Source organism: Genypterus blacodes, unplaced genomic scaffold (assembly GCF_046128005.1).
Source record: "Genypterus blacodes isolate CSIRO-AG114 ecotype Tasmania unplaced genomic scaffold, CSIRO-AGI_Gbla_v1 ptg000032l_1, whole genome shotgun sequence".
Taxonomy (NCBI): domain Eukaryota; kingdom Metazoa; phylum Chordata; class Actinopteri; order Ophidiiformes; family Ophidiidae; genus Genypterus; species Genypterus blacodes.
The window spans coordinates 5,238,003-5,256,552 of NW_027466845.1; the positions used below are offsets into that span (position 1 = coordinate 5,238,003).

General features: G+C 46.1%; 1 protein-coding gene across 1 annotated transcript in view; it reads left to right on the forward strand.

The window, feature by feature from the left end:
• The window catches only part of cadm1b (cell adhesion molecule 1b), a 118,992-nt gene that overhangs the window by 78,734 nt on the left and 21,708 nt on the right, over positions 1 to 18,550 (forward strand). The window contains exons 2-7 of the mRNA XM_076146055.1: positions 3,519 to 3,539; positions 7,016 to 7,162; positions 12,423 to 12,575; positions 13,916 to 14,053; positions 17,501 to 17,659; positions 18,442 to 18,538. Of these exons, the coding sequence (XP_076002170.1) occupies positions 3,519 to 3,539; positions 7,016 to 7,162; positions 12,423 to 12,575; positions 13,916 to 14,053; positions 17,501 to 17,659; positions 18,442 to 18,538 (715 nt within the window). The remainder of the gene's footprint in view (positions 1 to 3,518; positions 3,540 to 7,015; positions 7,163 to 12,422; positions 12,576 to 13,915; positions 14,054 to 17,500; positions 17,660 to 18,441; positions 18,539 to 18,550) is intronic.

An 18,550-nucleotide genomic window follows, 5' to 3' on the forward strand; every position in this document is an offset into this window, starting at 1 on the left:
AAACGTCTTAATTTCAAGTCTGGCGTTCGGCGACATGCGGCGAGAGCCTCCATTGTTGTGTGTGTGTGCGATTGTGTTGGAGATGCCCACAGCGATTTACAGGGAGGAAACCAGGGCAAACGCATTCAATATATCCGCCTTTTGTATGCTGAGGATTATCCCATTAATCTCCCCAAAAGCTGTTTTCAGGTACACGTGTCCTCTCAGGTTTGATGACAATAACATCCAGGTCATAGATTGGCAATTTACATCGCGTATCCCGTCAATAGCGAGCAATTATCCACCTCTGCAGGGATACGCGCAAAAATCGCCTTTTTACCGCATTGTTTTATCGAGAAGACGCCGGCGCTCTGCATCTGCGCTAAGCCTCACCTGATTAATATGTTTCAGGTTGGGCCCCGGGGAGGAATTAATCTGAATATTCCCAGCGGCGTTAACAAGTGAGCGTTTCTTTCCCTGATATCTGGCTGACAGGTTTGGTGTGGATTAAGCCGCGTACCTGAGCGCCGATAGCAAAAGAAGCAGGTCAACTGTGCAAATAAAACGCAGCCAATTACCGGCGTAAATAATGCACAAATCTGCAGTTTTTCACCGAATAACATGAAGAGCGGTAAGAGGCTTTGTGAATTCAGGGTTATTACAATAAAAGCATCCAAGCGTGGTTGTCATATGCAAAGTGCCTTTATGTACAGGATCATACTTATCATTTACAGGAAGACAGAAGATTTTGAATATCTTATGCTGCAAATGAGCATTAAAGCCTTCACCACGGTTTCCGTCAGTGGACTTATGAAACCATTATTTTATTTTATTTTATTTTTGGAAAGTCACACTGCCACCGCCACCGCCTGTGTTTACCGCGTCCACTCTGCAGGAGCTCGCTTTTCCTCCCCATTTCCTCCAAGAGAAAAGTTTGATGCCCACCTCTGATCCTTCTAATTAAATGAAAACACAGTGGGCTACACGCAGCAAGACAGCCCGGCTCCACACGCCACACCATGGCACACACATAAAAACACACACATGCGCGCAATTTGACACTGACTCACACGCGAAGAAGGTGTGCCAATGCGTGTGTGCGAGTGAGTTTGAGTGTGAGCGTGAGTGATCCTACTCTGCTATGTCCTCCTATGCGGCGCGATCACACGTTAGGCTGACATGCAACATGAGCGCGGCTCACGAGCATAAATAAGGGAGGGAATGTTTTACCTGAAAGGAGAGAACATTAATTCAAAGACATCACGCCGGCACGGAGAGGAAAATGTTGCCTCATTAGTGTTACCCCACTGCTTTTAGCGAGCAGCACCAAGAGAGGCAGTCGGGGGAGCACGGCAGAGAGCGAGCCGTGTGCCGCCGCTGCTACGTCGACATCAGTCTCCCGAGATCTCAGTTTGCCTCGCCGACTCAAAAATAGTGCCGATTATAATGGATTCATTTTGGGTGACAATGGGTTGATCACGGATGCAAGTGTCTGAATACCAAAGCACTTAGAGCCCTCGGTTATTATAGAAAACATAATGCAGCAGGAGAACGTGACATCTCAGAGCGGAAACGTAGCGGCGCCACTGCTCCACTTTCGCCACGGCGGGAACAATGCCACTTAACTCTGTGGAACTAAGAGGTGCGGATGAAAAGGAGAGCAGGCGAGGAGACAAGGACAGGCCTTATTTGGAGGACGCTTTGGCCCTGCCCGTACTCCTCTCTTCCCCTCCCCCCTCCGCTTGATTGACAGATCGGGTGCTTTGGCTGCCGCCGCGCGCCGCTGCCGCCGCATGCGTTTCCCCCCAGAAATCTGTCTATCAGCACTGTCTAAGCAGAGCGACAGCCATGACATCTAATCACAGGCGAGCTGGCACCTCATAACTTCTACCTAATGCGCCGCAGCTACCGGGGGAGACAAGGGGGAGCCCGGCAGACGCGCCACTGCCGCCGCCACCACGCTATTTATAGCCCCTTCACAGGCCACCAGCAGGAAGTGGATCACGGCGAGGGGTTAGAGGAGGTGTCACTCTTTCGCCACTTTATCACAAGTCTCTGTTTGGATTTAGGCCTTTGTTGACAAGATTTAACACCGTGGCGCCCCTCTGTCAGTCAGTTGCGTCGCCTTTCTGGGTTATCCTGTGCTATTCCTGACAAAGTAATGAGAACAGATATAGTACGTTTACAAGGTGATAATGAGTAATTTACATAATGTTGCTACAACATTATAATTACCTGGCAATTAAAGCGGCTCAAATGCCTCATTACGGGCTGTCCTGGGGGCTGGTTGGACTGGGACACACGGTGTGCTCGTTCAAGCTTGAGTTTAAATCTGGCGATCAACCTGTACAACACCGGGTCCCTCCTCGGCCAGATCGCACGCAGCTTGAAGCGGAATTGCCACACAAATGATAGCGAGAAGCCTCATTATCTTGAATAATCACGTCGCGGAAGCGTTGCGTTGGGAGACTGGAAGTTTTCAGGTTGAGTTAAGCTGCAGCTCACTTGCCGATACGAGGCACCTGGACAATGTTCCAAATTTGTTTCCCATCTTGTGTGATTTGTCACTTGTACTTTTTTTTTTGTCCAGGGGGAATTGCTGACACATTGAAAATGCACAAAGAAGCATAACAAGGACGTGTCATACCTTACACCCTTATTACGCCGGCAATGACAAGCGAGACAACCAGTCACTTCGACACACACCAGGCACTGCAGCTCACATTGCTCACAGCCAGACTGAGGAAGCAGTGAGTCTGTGTGAAACGTCAATAAAATAAAAGCGTGTGAAATATAAGAATTTAGGCAGAGAGCGAGGGCAGACGGGCGGGCGGGCGGGCGAGCAGTTGGGCAGGCGGGCGAGCAAGCGGGCGGGCAGCAGAGGTGGGAGGGATTTGTTTATGAACGGCAGACAATGAATGATGGAAGCTCTCCCAGGGGTGTGGGCCTGGAGCGCTGCTGTAGGGACTTGGGAACGTGCCAGTCTCCCCGTGCCCCTTCGAGATGCCAGTTTTGGGGTGGGCACCGTTCCGATTGGGTGCTCTCTTCTCCAGGATACACCGAACGTCCCAGGGGAAGCGTCTCCAGGCTGCGGCTGCTCTCCGGCACCAGGCTGTATGGAATCTCAATCAGGGGGACGAGGGGAGTGGCAGAAACAAAGTCCACACACACACACGTCCCCCTGTGTTCCTCCATATTAATGTGGCGCTCTGGGAAGGAACGGATAGAGCGACAATGGCGCTTCATTAAATCGCGATTGTACGCACCTTTGGAAAAATAAAACGGTTGGAATGTCAAACCTTGTTGTTCCGGGGCCTTTTGTGTTTTTCATAATTGTCGGAAAATTACACCAATAGCACATGAAGGTTGGATTTAATGAATTTCACTATGGCAAGATATTATAAATACTCATTTACCCTGACAAATGTGAAATAATTGTTGGCTACAAGTGGAAAAATGTCCCTTTCTTGCCTTCTCGCCACTCACAACCTGTCTGTTCTTCTTCTTCTCTCCTCTCATCGCCGCCCGTGCTGCAACAGGAGCTGCTGAAACCGTGACAGGTACACTTTCTCTTTGCTACCTGCTGTTCATTTTGGATCTGTCTGCATTCATCTGTGTCTGTTGATTGTCTGTCCGTCCCAGCTTGTTCATCTGTGCATATTTACATGAATGGCCCTGCTTGTTTTTGGGGGGAGTTTGGTTTTTTGTTCCGCCATGTGTGAGGGTATAAAAAAAGAAGGAAAACAATAGAGGAAGAACATTTGCTTTTCTGGTGGAATAGCCTTATTTTCTCCTGCCATGTTTGAGGCTCATTATTCAAACGGGTACACGGAGACGCTAAAGCGAGCTTGTCTTTGATAAAATAAAAAAGATGGTCAAATTAATGGGCACAAATTCTTTTGAAATCTTCCCAGGCAGAAATGGGTCCGCTCGGCTAATTATACCCTAAGACATAAGCCTGTTACTTTGCGAGCCATCTTTAAAACAGCATTTCATCATGTGGATCAGGGTTTAATGACTGAGCGGCAGCATCAGAGGAGCGCGTGGAGAAACTTTTATTGTTAATGACCGGCTGTGGTCCTGGTTGTTCCTTGAAAGGACACGGCCCCTGCAGACAGCGGTGAGTCGGGGGGAGGGAGGGGGAGTCAGGGGGGAGGAGGAGGCTGCTGCTTTCTCCTGCACCTTTTATGTCTTTGATGTGAAAACACAGAGAGGAAAGTTCAAAGCGGGAGAGGTTGATTCAAAAGGTGCCCGCTTCTGAACTCCTGATGGCAGAGACGGCTGCCACTAATATTTCCTGATTTCGTCAACTTTTTCTCAAAAATTGGTCGGGTGGGAGGAGGGGGGAGTGGTGGAGGTGGTGGGGTGGTTGGTTGGTTGGTCGGCCAGCGCTGTTTTGCATTTTGAGTACGCCTGATGAGCCGAGTCTCCACGCCAGACAGTCGGCGCCAGATTGTACATCCCCTCAGAGAGTGCACAGACTTTAGAAGGTCTGTATTTCCCTCTGACTGTTTCATTCAGTATGTTGTGATGCAGGGAACAGGAGGGCAGCCATGTGTAGAGATACAAGCACTTTACTCTCCCAGACAGCTGCTGGAATGAGTGTGAATTTATCAGCCAGTCATCTGTGCCATGCCTCTGCCCACTCCCCCTCCATCCCCACCCACCTCCCAGAATTAATGACTGCCTTTCCTCATTTGCACCCAATCACCACCAGGATGCCGAGGCAATTGAAAATGTTTACTCCAATTGCGAAAACCCTCCATGTTCCGCAAAGTGGCCTGTTTTCACTTTGATGGGATTGCTAATCACAGCAACGTTATTTATGTGTGTTTTGAATTGGAGATGAGCCTGGGCTTGGATATTGGAGGAGGACCAACCTTGCTTGGGGCTGCTAAACCTTATGGAGAATTTATCTGTTGCCTTCCCTTTTCTCTCAGTCCAACAGATTGGGAGCAGCGTAACCTTGCTTTGAGGATGCGCTCTGTTGCTGTTTTGATTGCCAAATATATTACTTTAACAGCGTGGAAATAAAACAGACATCAAATCACTTTTGCCTCATTGTCTGCGGTGTGCAGAGCTTCCACTTCCTCAATAACATAAAGCAAAAAACTCACACGCACAGATTATTTTGATTGGATGTCCATGATTCAGCAATCCCTTCTTATTATGATCATGACTTTGAGATGGAAATCACCTTGCTTATCCTGAAAGCGATGTACAGTTTTACATACTCTATCTTCACCACCGTCTGCTCGGCGTTTGCACTCGCGTCTGTTGGGTTTGTGTATTTGTCTATTAAGGGACGACATCGCTTAAGTCACAGCAGAGAGAAACGATCCGCCGGCTTTGAGATCCCGATTCAGGCAGAACCAGGATGTTTCAAATGATTTCTTAAAATCGGGGTGATTTAATTTTTTGATATCTTAGTGAGTTATTTAGTTTTTCAAAAATAATAATGAAAACAAGAATGAAACATGAATGGGGGCAAATGGTCCAGACTTTTTTTTATTAACTACTATTTATGAGAAATGAACCTATTATTATTATTATTATTATTATTATTATTATTATTACTATCTCTTTAAGCCAGCATATTATAAGAAGTCTTATTTTGCCTGGACTCGTTCTGAGTGCCATCGTAGTTCATTAATTCATTCACAGTTAACCACAATTACTCTCAACTTCTCTCTTAAAACTTATCACACTGTAAGTCTCTTTTTTTAAATTAGTCCCTCTCATTAAGTCCACGGTGATTAACCATTAGTAGATATGAAATCCATTATAAAAATAAAAAAAGAGCTCCGGGTTTAACTCTGAAAGGAGTGTGTGTTAGCCGGGACGTAACCTGTTACTTTCCCTCTGTGTGTGTGTGTGTGTGTGTGTTATGGAGCTGGAGAATGAAATGGGTAGTTTGTTGCATCAGGCGGGTCTGGGGAGATTTTCACCGCAGGAGGTTAATTTCTTATTACTCACCGCAGTCGTACAGTTCCCTTTTGAATCAGGTTAGTTTGGCTGTCTATTCCCATTATCACTATCTGAAAATGCAGGTGTTCCCCCTCCCCTTCCCCACAACACACACACACACACCCCCGACTTTGTAAATGTCAGAATGCAATAGAGGTATCTGACAACTCGGGCATGCAAATGTGCTTTTCATGTTTCCTCCGGGCTGTGGCTGAGAGTGTCGCTCCTCCTGCCGGCGTGAATCTGAGGCATTTAAAAGCATCACCCCCCCCCCCTCTCTCTCTCCCCTTATGCTTTTTTGTCTCCTGCCAGATAAATATAGCACAAGGTGACTTTTGATTCTCTCCCTCCTTCACTTGGAAGATGGGAAACAAAGCCAGCCCCGGGTTTTTGTTTTTTTGTTTGTTTTTTTTTCTTTTGCCGTGTGAGGTGATGTCGCCCGAGTTGCTGTGACAAGGGCCGGGGTCTGTCTGTGTCAACAGCGCCAGCGTACGGAGGGTGACTCAGATGATTACGGTGGTTTTATTCCAAGAGATACAGAACAGAAACCACTGAGCACACATTGGTCACATGGAAGCTCAGATGGAGGGCTCTGATAAAGCTTAGCCATAAACAGCATCCCGGCCCGCTCAGCTCTATCTGTCTGTGTGTGTGTGTGTGTGTGTGTGTGCGCGCGACTCCCCCCTCTCTCTTCCCGCTCTGATCCACCTCGCCCGTATCTACTATCGCACTCGCCACTTTTCTTACACTATTTCTTTGTCTTCCCAGCCTCCCCTCTCCCTACCTTCGTGGGCAGCAGAGCTTACAGCCCATCTGGCACTGACTCACTGGGCCCACTCTGAGCTGGGGGAGATCAATAGTGACAAACAATTGCACATGGCTCTTATATTGAAAGGATTAGACATGGCTGCAAACAGACAATCTACGGGGCCTATTCACGTAGCTTTACACCACTTGTGTTGACATGCTGCCTGTTGTATGAAATATAAATATTTGCAGTATTTACTCAGATAAAAATCCTATTTGAGTGTTCAGTTTTTCATCTGTGCTCGTCTGCGCATCTGTCAAGTTGAAGGTCAGAACCTGGTGACCGATAATGTGTCCGTGATTGAGGGAGAAACAGCCACCATCAGCTGCAGGGTGAAGAACAACGACGACTCGGTCATCCAGCTACTCAACCCCAACAGACAGACCATCTACTTCAAAGACGTCAGACGTGAGTGCCGCCTATTTACATTTCAATGGATGAAAAAGGGAAAATAGACTGTTTGATTGATTTGTGTTTGTTTACATTTAAGTCTATGCCTGGATTGTAGAGAAGCATCCTCCCTCTCTCTCTTTCTCTCTCTCTTTCTCTCTCCCCCTCTCTGAAATTGATACAATCCATGATTGGATACATTACGAACTCAAAAAGATACATTTTGAAGCAACTGATGACACCATAAGATGCAGTGTTGTCCCTCACTGTGAGAGGATGTGGTGGGATATGACATAGTGGATGCGACTCAACAGCATGTGAGGCAGAGTGTGCCGGTGAGAGTTCACTTCTAATTTACTTCAACTTAATGTCACCAACAGGATTCAGCCATTCTTTGCACACAGTCAAATGTTTTGTTGTCCTAACTCCTGACACTGGGAGCACAGCCGTATTTAATTGATATGCTGCAATTTTAACTTTTTTTTTCTGGAGGAAAATGAACCGGTCCACATGTTCGGGGCGAGCACGCTGAGCTGCACTGTAATTATATCACCGGCTGTGCTAAACACCCTTACCGCGTGCGGCTCGGAAATGTCTGTCTCCATCTCCCAAGTTATGCCTGTGTGTGTGTGTGTGTGTGTGTGTGTGTGTGTGTGTGTGTGTGTGTGTGTGTGTGTGTGTGTGTGTGTGTGTGGGTATGTGTGAGAGAGAGCTCAAGCTGCGGGTGTGCGAAAGGAAGAAAACAAAAACAAGACGGAAAATGCAAGTCAAAATCTCACTTTAGCGATTCAAATATGGCGGAAAGGATTCAATCACGATTACGTTATCGTGAACATTTATACCATATATGGCGCGAGTTGGCACATCTCCAGCCGTCCTTTGCTTTATTGACGCTCACGGGGAAATTCAGCCTCTGCATTTGACCTTACCACAACCATCAGGAGCAGCGGCCTAGACACCCAGCGCAAGAGCCCGGAGGCAGGAGTCTCCAAGTCTGCAGCTCAGCGCCTTGGACAAAATGCGGGAACATACATGTTTTAAATGGTAAAGTAGAAGGAGGAAAGCCAGGGTGACACCAGCAGCACCCACAGCACCAGGAAAAGCAACCCGGAGTGTACAACCAAAACAATCCAATCTAAGTGTCCCTGAGTTGGTGAAGCTCATCTTCCTGGTTCAAATTTAATATACTTAAGTTTCCATGTGCACTGACATAGTTTTACAGCACAACAACAAGAATCCAAACCACGAACTTGGGTGTTTTGCTGTCACTCACAAATAAGTGGTTCAGATAATTGGGCTAAACCGAAGATTGCCTTCAAACTTTAAAAACCTGTCTGGTTTTCTGATCCTGCGCCGTGTCAAGAAAGTCACTCGTTTTCATTTATTATTATTTAAAGAATTCCATTTTAACTCAATTTTTTTTCTCATTTAACCGTGACCAAAGCCGTTTCCACACTCCGAGTTTACTATTTCTAAATTGTCTAATCTGGCTAACCCCAACTTTTAAACCCGAGGTAGTTTTATTTGCCTAAACTCACCCCGACCTTTCACAAGACGAGCGTGAAAATGACATGGTTGTCATCACTCCGCCGGATCCAGATTGCGTTTGCAGAGTGTACTGACACAGAATGGTGAAACCGCTCGCGTAAGACTTAGTTTGAATTTCAGACAGATTGTGTTGCACAAACAAAACATTGTCTTGTCTCGGTGTCACATTTCAGGGCACCCTGCGCTAAAGAAAGCTCTGGTTTTGACACCGGGGATCAGATATGAGCAGGAGATCAGATACAGCTTTCAGGGATGTCTTTGGGTTAGATTGTCTCTGTAAACAGAAATCTGGCTGCCCTTGAATCTTTCGCTCTTTTCCATAAATCATTAAATTCAAACAGAGTCAAGATTAATAGGAGATAACACGCTGCTGCACCGTAATGGGACTAGTTTTGCGTCCTTGTCAACACTTGATTTTACGATAATCTCGTAGATTAAGACATTGAGCGTCATAATTATACAGGAGCATATGGGCGACTCCTGGTTTAGAACAGAACCCTCGCCTCTGCTTTGTACGCGTTTCGCTCTGGGATCCGAGCCAAGATTCAAGGTGAGCAAAAACACCCCTCGTAGCTTCAGACTGTGTTGCTTCCTGACTGTTATTTCACAAGTCGAGGTAGCGAGACGCGTGTTCCATTTTCTAGCCTTTGCGAAGAGCATCAGGGGAGTTTAAGTACACAGCTTTGTCATATTTGTTCAAAATACCCAAAGCTGCCTGTGACTATGGCAGGAGAAATGGATTGATAGGCGACGTGGTGTCCTACATCTTAAACACTTTTCATCTGGCACATATTTTACTGCATTTAATTTTAAGTCTTTGCAGGGCAGGGCAGGGCAGGGCAGGGAAAAAAAACAGTGTTTCGACAACGCTAAGAAAACATTTTCCTCTTTTTCCTTTATTGAGCCACTCCACATGGGTGCACAAACATGTCATTCCCTCCGCCTCAGTCAATGCAGTCGCATTGTCAGCCACAAAACACAACAGGTCTTGTTTATCGGCAATTAGATCTGAATTTATCTTAGATTTTTTTGACAGGCAGCTAAAGTATTATTGGACCGCCGCTGCGTGTTTGTGTTCCAGTAATGGGGTCTTGTGAACCCCATGGCAGCGCTATTCTAGGCTCCGTTCCTAAAGGACTGCTGGTTCTGTGGGGACCCCCCTCAGCCAGTGGCATTGTTAGCTGTCAACGGAGCCGCTCTACACAGTGGCAGATCTTTGTATACAAGGAGGTAAACAGCGGCGACATAGAGACGCACCAGGAGCTACAAGAACAGCGGCAGACACAGGCGCAGGCACAGGAAACGCAACACACAAACAGAAAAATGATAACAGCCTCGCCGGCGAAGGTCTCAGCTGGTCAGACAACAAACAAATCCATACTGGAACAAATAAATTATGAATTATGTCACAGGTAGGTAGAGCGACTTTAGCCGGGAGGAAGTATTTGCTCGATTAAATGAGCGGCACTCAGTAATTTTCTTAGAGGAGCCACTTAAGAGCCACAGACATTGTAAATATTACTGATTAATTTCAAGGCGTTCAGCCAGTGTTTGTGCAATAACACACAGCAGTTGGAGCGCCGAGTGTGTGCGTGAGTGTGTTTTCATTTCCTATTCACTTCAGTTGTAACTTGTACGTATTTTATTTACCAATGATTTTTATTTAAACCTGGACTTATCTTGTGGTTTGCTAATTAACAAAGCGGCAGTGAGAATATATATGCAATCTTTAATGTTATCAGATGATGAAATGAAAATGCTTAAGTACAGCAGCTTTGTGTCATCTGCTATTCTGGCACTGCCCTGAACGTGTCGCAAACATTATCCTTTTAATTAATGCCTAACAAATGCAAACAATAATGCAATTGCATTTTACCTGATAAGAAATGAAAGTACTTCAGTAGTGTGTGTCAACTTAATAAAGTAAACAAGCCAAAAGAATAATCAACAAAAATGCAAAATAGACATAACCAATTTTATGATTCCAGAAATTATGCACATGGCTGATTGCATTAACTAACAAAGAAGAAAACAGGAAGTGCTTCGGATGCGACCTCGTGCTGATCAAACAGGCGTCCAACCGACACATTGGACCGAACCAATGTTTTCAGGGGGAGATAGAGCTCGCGGATCGGAAAGTTTAGCTGTTTCAATGAACGTTGAATGATTTGTGGGTTTGTTATTTTCACTATGAATACATCACGTTGCTCTTATTCACCTAAAGAAGGCACCAAGTTTACAAATACATCCTTCAAAATCACTGAATGAGATTCTGCTTTCATACACAGCTATATACTGTATTATTCACTTTCATATATACAGTTTATACCTCAATTCACCTCTGCAATGTTCTTTTATTCTGTTTCTATGTCTATTTTGACCATGTTCAGGAAGGGAAATCAGTTTACGCCACGGCTGTTCATCAGTATCAACATAATTAATGTCCATTAAAGTGAAAACACCCATGTTCCATTTTTATTGTGTTGCCATGACTTCAGCAGATCTGGAGCAGCAAAGCAAAGACACGCACGTGGATAATGTGTAAAGCTTAGAGTTTACATAACACACACGTCAGTGAAAGGAGGTGGGACTATATACGTGCTGATGTCGTTTCACACCATTCACCCAGACGTCTGACTTTGTGCGTCACCAACATCCGCCGTCTGTGTCGCCTGTGGGGAAGATCCTCGCCAACCCTCTTTCGATCTTTGCACAACCTACAGAATCTTATGCAAGCACCCGTGCACTCTCTCTCTCCCACCATTTCTGTTTTTCCTTCAGAAAAAGAAGGGCTTTCCTTCCCTAGCAGGTGCTTTGACTCTTAAAGTGCATCAGTGTCATCGTTGCTCTTTGAGGAGAGACTTCCAAAGAGCTCTCAAATTATAAGACAGCATTAGGGATGAGGTTTCATGTTGATGCTGCCCCGAGACCTTGGATAATGATCATGATGCCGACTATGAAGCCTGACAGGAATAACTAACTTGCCGTGCTTTAAACAGGGGCTGAATAGACTTCGTTAGCTCAACAGATGCAAAGAGGACTTGATAAAGGAGGCAGGTTGGAACATCAAAAAGCCTCTCAATCAAATCGAGCAAGGGTGTGTATGTAAAATAGTGCTTTAGGGATGAGGGGCTGACCCAAATGAAAGGCAAAGTGAAAAGTTTGAGGGGCGGCTAACCTAGTTTGACTACATTAAAAGAATATTCCCCCAGTCTACACAGGCATTAGTATACAGATTTCTAGCTACTTTGATTCAGGGTTTTTCATGGCATGGCGCCCTTTCTACCTCCACACCGTGATTTAATTCATTATGTATGTTTGAATGCTTCCCCCCTTATTCTGGAATATGTGAGGTTTTTTGACGCATCCATCCATGGCAACAGCCGCCCATTTAAAGACTTCCAGCTTGTTAGGAGTCCTCATGAGCACTCTTCACACTCTGTCTTTGTGAGTGCTCTGCGGACTGTAAAGCTGCTTTATAAATCAACTTGTGAGAATCATCTTTGAGGCTCACTTTTCCTTTACTCAATTAAGGAGAAAGCCCCCGCAAAAAGGGCAGCACTCTCTCTCTCTCTCTCCCTCTCTCTCCGTCTTGCTCTCGTTTCGCCATCTTCCACTCTGCCTCTTCCATCCTTTCCCCCCTTTTCTCATCCCTCTGCCGTCGCTCACTCAAAAATGTCTCACGTCTGTGTCCCCGCACGCTGTCTCCGTCTCCCATGTATCCCCACAGCTCTGAAAGACAGCCGGTTCCAGCTGGTGAATTTCTCTGACAACGAACTGCGGGTGTCTCTGTCCAATGTGTCACTCTCCGACGAGGGACGCTATGTGTGCCAGGTCTACACAGATCCTCCTCAGGAAGCCTACGCAGACATCACTGTCTTGGGTATGTGTGATAGTGCGTGTGCGGACGCGTGAAGACACACACACACACACACACACACGAATGCATTCACACCCCACTCCACCACACACACACACACACTTCCATTGTGTTTCACCCGTTATAGATGGTGAATATGAAATAATAATAATCTTTGATCCTGTTATCTTTTGCAACTGAAACAAAATGTCAGCCAATTAGGCTCTCGCAGTGCTCAACAGCATAACGAAAAGGAGCAGATGCTGAAGCTGATGGTTCAGACCGTGTTGGTTTTGGCAGCTGTGTTGACTCTGTGAATCCTGGTGAATGTTGACTTGGCTGCTCCAAACGATTCCCTATTGAGAGTCAGCTGTGCCACACTTTGATGCTTTGGAGTGAAATTACTCTAGTTAAGCTTTATTATACATGCAGACATCCTGGGGGATTGAAAGGAATTAAAAGCACTTTAAAGTAATTACTCTGGTTGTACAATTGAAACTTAGCTGCTGAATTTGTGAACCAGGTTTTCGCGCTGGAGAGTCCTTGAAATAAATATCCCGCTGAGTTGTGTCGCTTGGAGTGTGTGCGGAGTTTACCAAGTTGCCGATACGGGCAACTCCGGGCTGGGGCCAATGGTCAGCGGAGACACCCACAGATTGTTGATAACGTAAGAGGTGTCGCTTTCAAACTGTAGACGCTTTGGTGGGTGCAAAGACAAATCACGCTTGGGTTCATTCCCCCCCTGCTGGTAGACTTTGTTTTAAGCAGGAGTGACCCAGCAACCACTCGCAAAGTGTAACACACATCTAAGCAAAGGAGATCTGACTCAACTGCAAGGCCACCTATTGATCCATTGATTGATCCGGCACCTTTGGTTACACAGAGTGAACATATCAACACAAAGAACAAGCCTTCGTACCACATAACACACGCTCCAGTCTGCCATTCAGACATCATGTGACACACTGGTTTGGCTGTCCAGATGCTGTCTTTGAGTCAAATTGTAGCTGTTTTGTTTCCTTTGGCCCAAATTATGACTGTGAACACGCACACGTACAAATTATACCATTCTTCTGTGACATTTATTGCTCCTGGCATAGTAAACTACTTCCTGTTAAGATTTTTCTCGCTCTAACAAAAGGAGCAGAGTGTGTGTTTTTGCATGACTTTTGTTGATATATTTAGAGTCACATGGGATCACTTCTGCATTCTGTGTGAAAACAAACCCAACTGGAGGGGTTAAATGTAGCGTGGTAACAATTCAGTCCCTGCACAAAGCCCAGCAAAACACAGGTCTGAAGCAACGCCCTTGGTGTACATGTACCGCTCTGATGTCTTTGACTCTTGCTTTTGCTGCGGGTCAGTCCCACCAGGCAGCCCAATCATCGAGAGCCGCGAGGATGTGGTCAGCGAGGGGAACGAGACGGAGCTCACCTGCATAGCCATGGGCAGCAAGCCAGCGGCTTCCATCAGATGGATGAAAGGCGAGGAGGAACTGACAGGTCAGTACAATAACAGCCTCCCCCGGTTTGCCTCACATTCTTCAGGCCTGTCCTCTTCCCTCGAACTTCCTGCTCTCCAGAGAGGCTCCCTCTGTGAGGAGAATGAAGTCCTCCTCTAAAACATTCATGCGCGTTGTACTGATTATGTTGACTGATGTGTATGGGAAGTAGCTTGGACGATAGCAGTGTCCGGGCTCATGCGGCTAGAAGTCTCCTCTGCTCGTTTGTTCCGATTCTTTTTCATGTGTGAAATCATCCCTGTGTAATCCTGCGGTTGGAATACAGGCTGGTGTCGAGACCTCACGTCAGTCTTCGTCCGCGCTCTCACACGATCGTTTCATCTCGATTCGCCTGTGTGAATTACAAATCTTGATGTCTTTAATGCATTTCTTGCACGGCGATGGATGGATATGTACGGTTTGCGGGATCCTCTCCATCTTGATTCTAACGGAGCTACTTTAAGGCGCGTATACATTATAAACACGGTTCTGAGCCCATATTTGCACATTTGGTCGCCTCAGGCCCGCTGTAGGCAGGATTGAGGGGTATATAATCTGCTGTGGTGAAAAATCCTTATTACCTCTCAGTTATGATTAGGGGTCATCAATTATTCATCATGTACTTATTGTACAGCATGGAGGGATATTCATTTTAGTCATATCGTATTTACACGGAGTGGATATCTCTGGGCCTGTTGTCAAATTATATATGTATTAGAATGGAGAGGATTCATTTGGCTTGTTGAGACATGAAATATTTAGGCAAGAGTGAATCCGAAGCTAAATGCCATCTGTGCCACCAGTGTTCCCTACAGGAGCCGGAGTCAATTTCAGTTTATGAGTTGTCGAGTCGTTGTGTACGATGGAGAGAGAGGGAGAGAGAGAGAGAGAGGGAGGATGGGACGGTTAGATCAGCGAAATGCCGCCGACATGCCGAATGAGGCTAATCCGTGGTGGCAGCGGCTACATAAAGAGAGCCGGAGAGTCACGTCCTCGCCGTACTCCGGGAAAACACAAATCGCGACTCGTTATGGACGCGCTAAACAATTTATTAGCACATCACACATCACAGTGTCTGATCGGCTGTTTTAAAAGTTTGATTTGTCTTCCATCTATGTGAACGAGAAGACAGATATGACAAGGAGGGGAAACTGTTGGCTAATTTAACACGCCGGAACACACTTTCAAATTGGCCCGATTGGTTTTTTGCGAGCATTTATCATGCTGGCAGGTAGAGGACTGACAGCTTCAGACCTGAGAGAGAGCGGGCGAGCGAGAGAGCGAGAGAGCGAGAGAGAGAGAGAGAGAGAGAGACTCCACGCACAAGGTGGCAAAAACACTTGTTAGCATAAATGACAGCTGCAATATTATTTAAATGAAGTTGAGCCTGGCTCCTCTGCCATGGCTGCTGAAGTGTCGGGGAGGCAGCGGCGCCATCAGACGGCCACATTTAAATGATGTGCTTTGAATTTGTATGTGATCATGTGAGGCTGCGTGTAGTGCAGCGACGACTTAAAGAGCTCTTGGATTGCTGCAGCATCTGACAAGCACAGAGGGGAGGGGTGTGTGTGTGTATGGTGTGGGTCCTACACTTATTTGCCAATGAGATTCGCGAAAAGTTTTCCCCAGTGGCTTTTGGGCTTTACTGTTCTGTTGTGAAATGCAACGCAAAAGCAATGCAACCTTTGCAGCGCGGACGGCCATGGTGGGGACATGGATCGACGTGTTTGCAGCGTTCCGCTTTATTTCATCATCATGCATATACTATACCACAGTTTCGCCATGGGATTTGCATGGAAAGCCAGCAGTACTTAAGTAAACTACCATAATAGCTTGTATATGATGTAATCAGATTGTTTGATCCAAGCCAAAATCTCTCTTGGCAGATCAAAGTCTAATTTCTTAAAAACTCATCCAAATTTCATTTCCATCGATCAGACACTAATTCAACACATCTCATTCAAACATGCTCGCCTAATGGCACAAATACGCCATAATAACGATCTGCCTTCTATGGCTCTGTATTCAATGTTTTTTACAGATGGCAATGAGAGCACCGTGGCAACGCTCTGCCATCAGCGGCCGCTCGGCAGGTTTGCTGGCAGGCGAGCGAGGCCGAGGTTAGAATCTGACTGGGAAAGTGTCACCCTGAGAGCGGGCCATGCTTGATTGCGCAGAGATTGATCAGTGGCTGATGCTCACAAGAGCGTTTGATTTGACATCTCTGCCGCGACACTCCGAGGCACCTCTGCATTCAGATGCCAGTGCTCGCAGCGACCTGATCCTCTGCTGCCGCTTTCCTCATTTGGGATTTGATGAATTTGATAATTGACACGTGTTGGTCAGCCTGTACATTGATGTAATTGTAATCGCAAAGACGTGAATCAGAAATAACAGTTCCTCAGATCTAAATGAATGGAATGAATAAATACGACGATAACAGAAGTAATCATTCATATAATCACATTGAGATGCACTGTTGGCCCGTTTGTGCCTGATTGTGTAATGACACAGCGCGATAATTACTGTTTTTAAGCAAAAAAACATCTACTTCTTTAACTCTCCACTCACGTTGTCGTCAAACTTTGTCTTCCTTTGTTACTTCTCGTTTGTTATTGTTATTACTCGCACCATCATTATCACTTACTTAACGTTCCCCCAGGGATCAATACGCTTTTCAAGCTGCCTGCTCTTACACCACAGCAGGCAGAGCAGTCAAATTTAACGCCCTCAAGCAAGCTGACCACTTTCAGATCCCACCGCTTTGAATTGTACATCGGCGGGTCTTTAGTTGGCGAGCGTGCGCGTTTCGTGGGGTTAATATCCATCAAGAGGTCACACATGTGCGTATTGGTGATCATCGACTGTGGAACAACAGTGTTTTGCCCTCCGTGAGTCCAGTGGGGCTCCCCTGTGACAAGGCTGAAATGGAAGTGTGCTACAGGTCAGAGTGGGGCTGTAATTATTTCCTCACTTCATTAAGTGCGAGTAAACCATCACACTCAGCACTGCAGCTAATGCGATGCCCCTGTGGCATTGTAATGCTCTCTAAATGAATGCCCCTCTGACAGCCTAGGGCCTAGTGGGCAGCAGATTACTGCAGGGTTCGCCCCAACAATGCTCCACACTTAAGCTGCAGAAGCATTCATTATCAAGCTTATATGACCCAGCCGCTCCTCACCACTCCTGTCAGAACTGAAGGCCCGGGGCCCCAGTCTGGATCCCCCGCAGCCTCGTTCGGAGCCCACGCCGCTGAGTCATAAATTAAATGTAAATGCCAACGGATAACCGAGTGCACTTTGACAGGTAACGTGCTCGTATAAGACATTATAACCGCAGCGCGCTCATTACGGTTATTGCAAGACGCCGCGGCTGCAAAGGATTCAAAATCCTGTTTGTCGAGCCGCTCAGTAGTTAACGTTTTATCGTGCTTGATATTGGATCCTAGGTGAGACAACGGTGGAGGAGACGTATGACAGGATGTTCACCGTCAGCAGCCGGGTAAGATTCGCTGTCACCAAAGAGGATGATGGAGTGCCAGTGGACTGCATCATTGACCACCCAGCTGTAAAAGACCTCCTGGCTCAAAGACACTTGGAAGTGCTGTGTGAGTGACCTGAAACTCTACTTTTCCCTAGGCAAGAAGTAGACCGGGTGGACAGTCTGTGTGTATATGTTGGCTCAGTGCATATTCATCCCTAACAGGTCAGGCTGTGCTGTACGCCTTTAGCTGCCTTAGAACGCTAGTTATCGATCACGAAAGTCCAGCTATTCTGAGCTTAACGGCTGCTGGCACGCCGGCCCTCTGGGGTGTCGGTGTCCACAAAGGGGAAAGGGAGGTTTTTTATGCTTCTGGCAGAGGTGTCAGATGATGTTTAGATGTTCTTTAAATGGTGCATTGATTGAGGAGGTAGTAGATGCTCGACTTACACTGTGTTAAACATCAAACAAAGGTTAGAGTACCCTTCTTGTAGTTTGGGGGAGAATATTAATTTTTGCAGGTAGACTACTGTTTTGCCTGACCTTTCAAGGGAAAAAGAGAGACAGAGAAACCTCAACTGGAACCGCTTGACATTTTAGTAATCTTAGGGTAGCGTTGATAAGCGGAAATAAATCATTTTGCTGTAGGTATTGTAGACTGACTGGATGTCTACCGAGCTGGTCAGATAATCACTTTCATTCTCCTCCTCTGCTTTACTCTCGGCTGTTTTTGCGTTACATTTCATTGGTAAGCCCAAGTTTAGCTCAACGCTTTACTCTGAAATACAGCAATAGTTATACTTATAATAATTTATATTTAGTAATGATTTGCTTTGCCCGTAGATGTGAAAGAAACAAGAACGCGCTGGAAAATTTGTGTAATTTTGTTTTGTTTTTTGCCATTTCCAGATAAACCAGAAGTGAAGATCGTGGTGACGTATCCCGAAGGTTTAACCAGAGAGGGCGACAATCTGGATTTGATGTGTGTCGCGGAAGGGAAACCACAGTAAGTATTCGC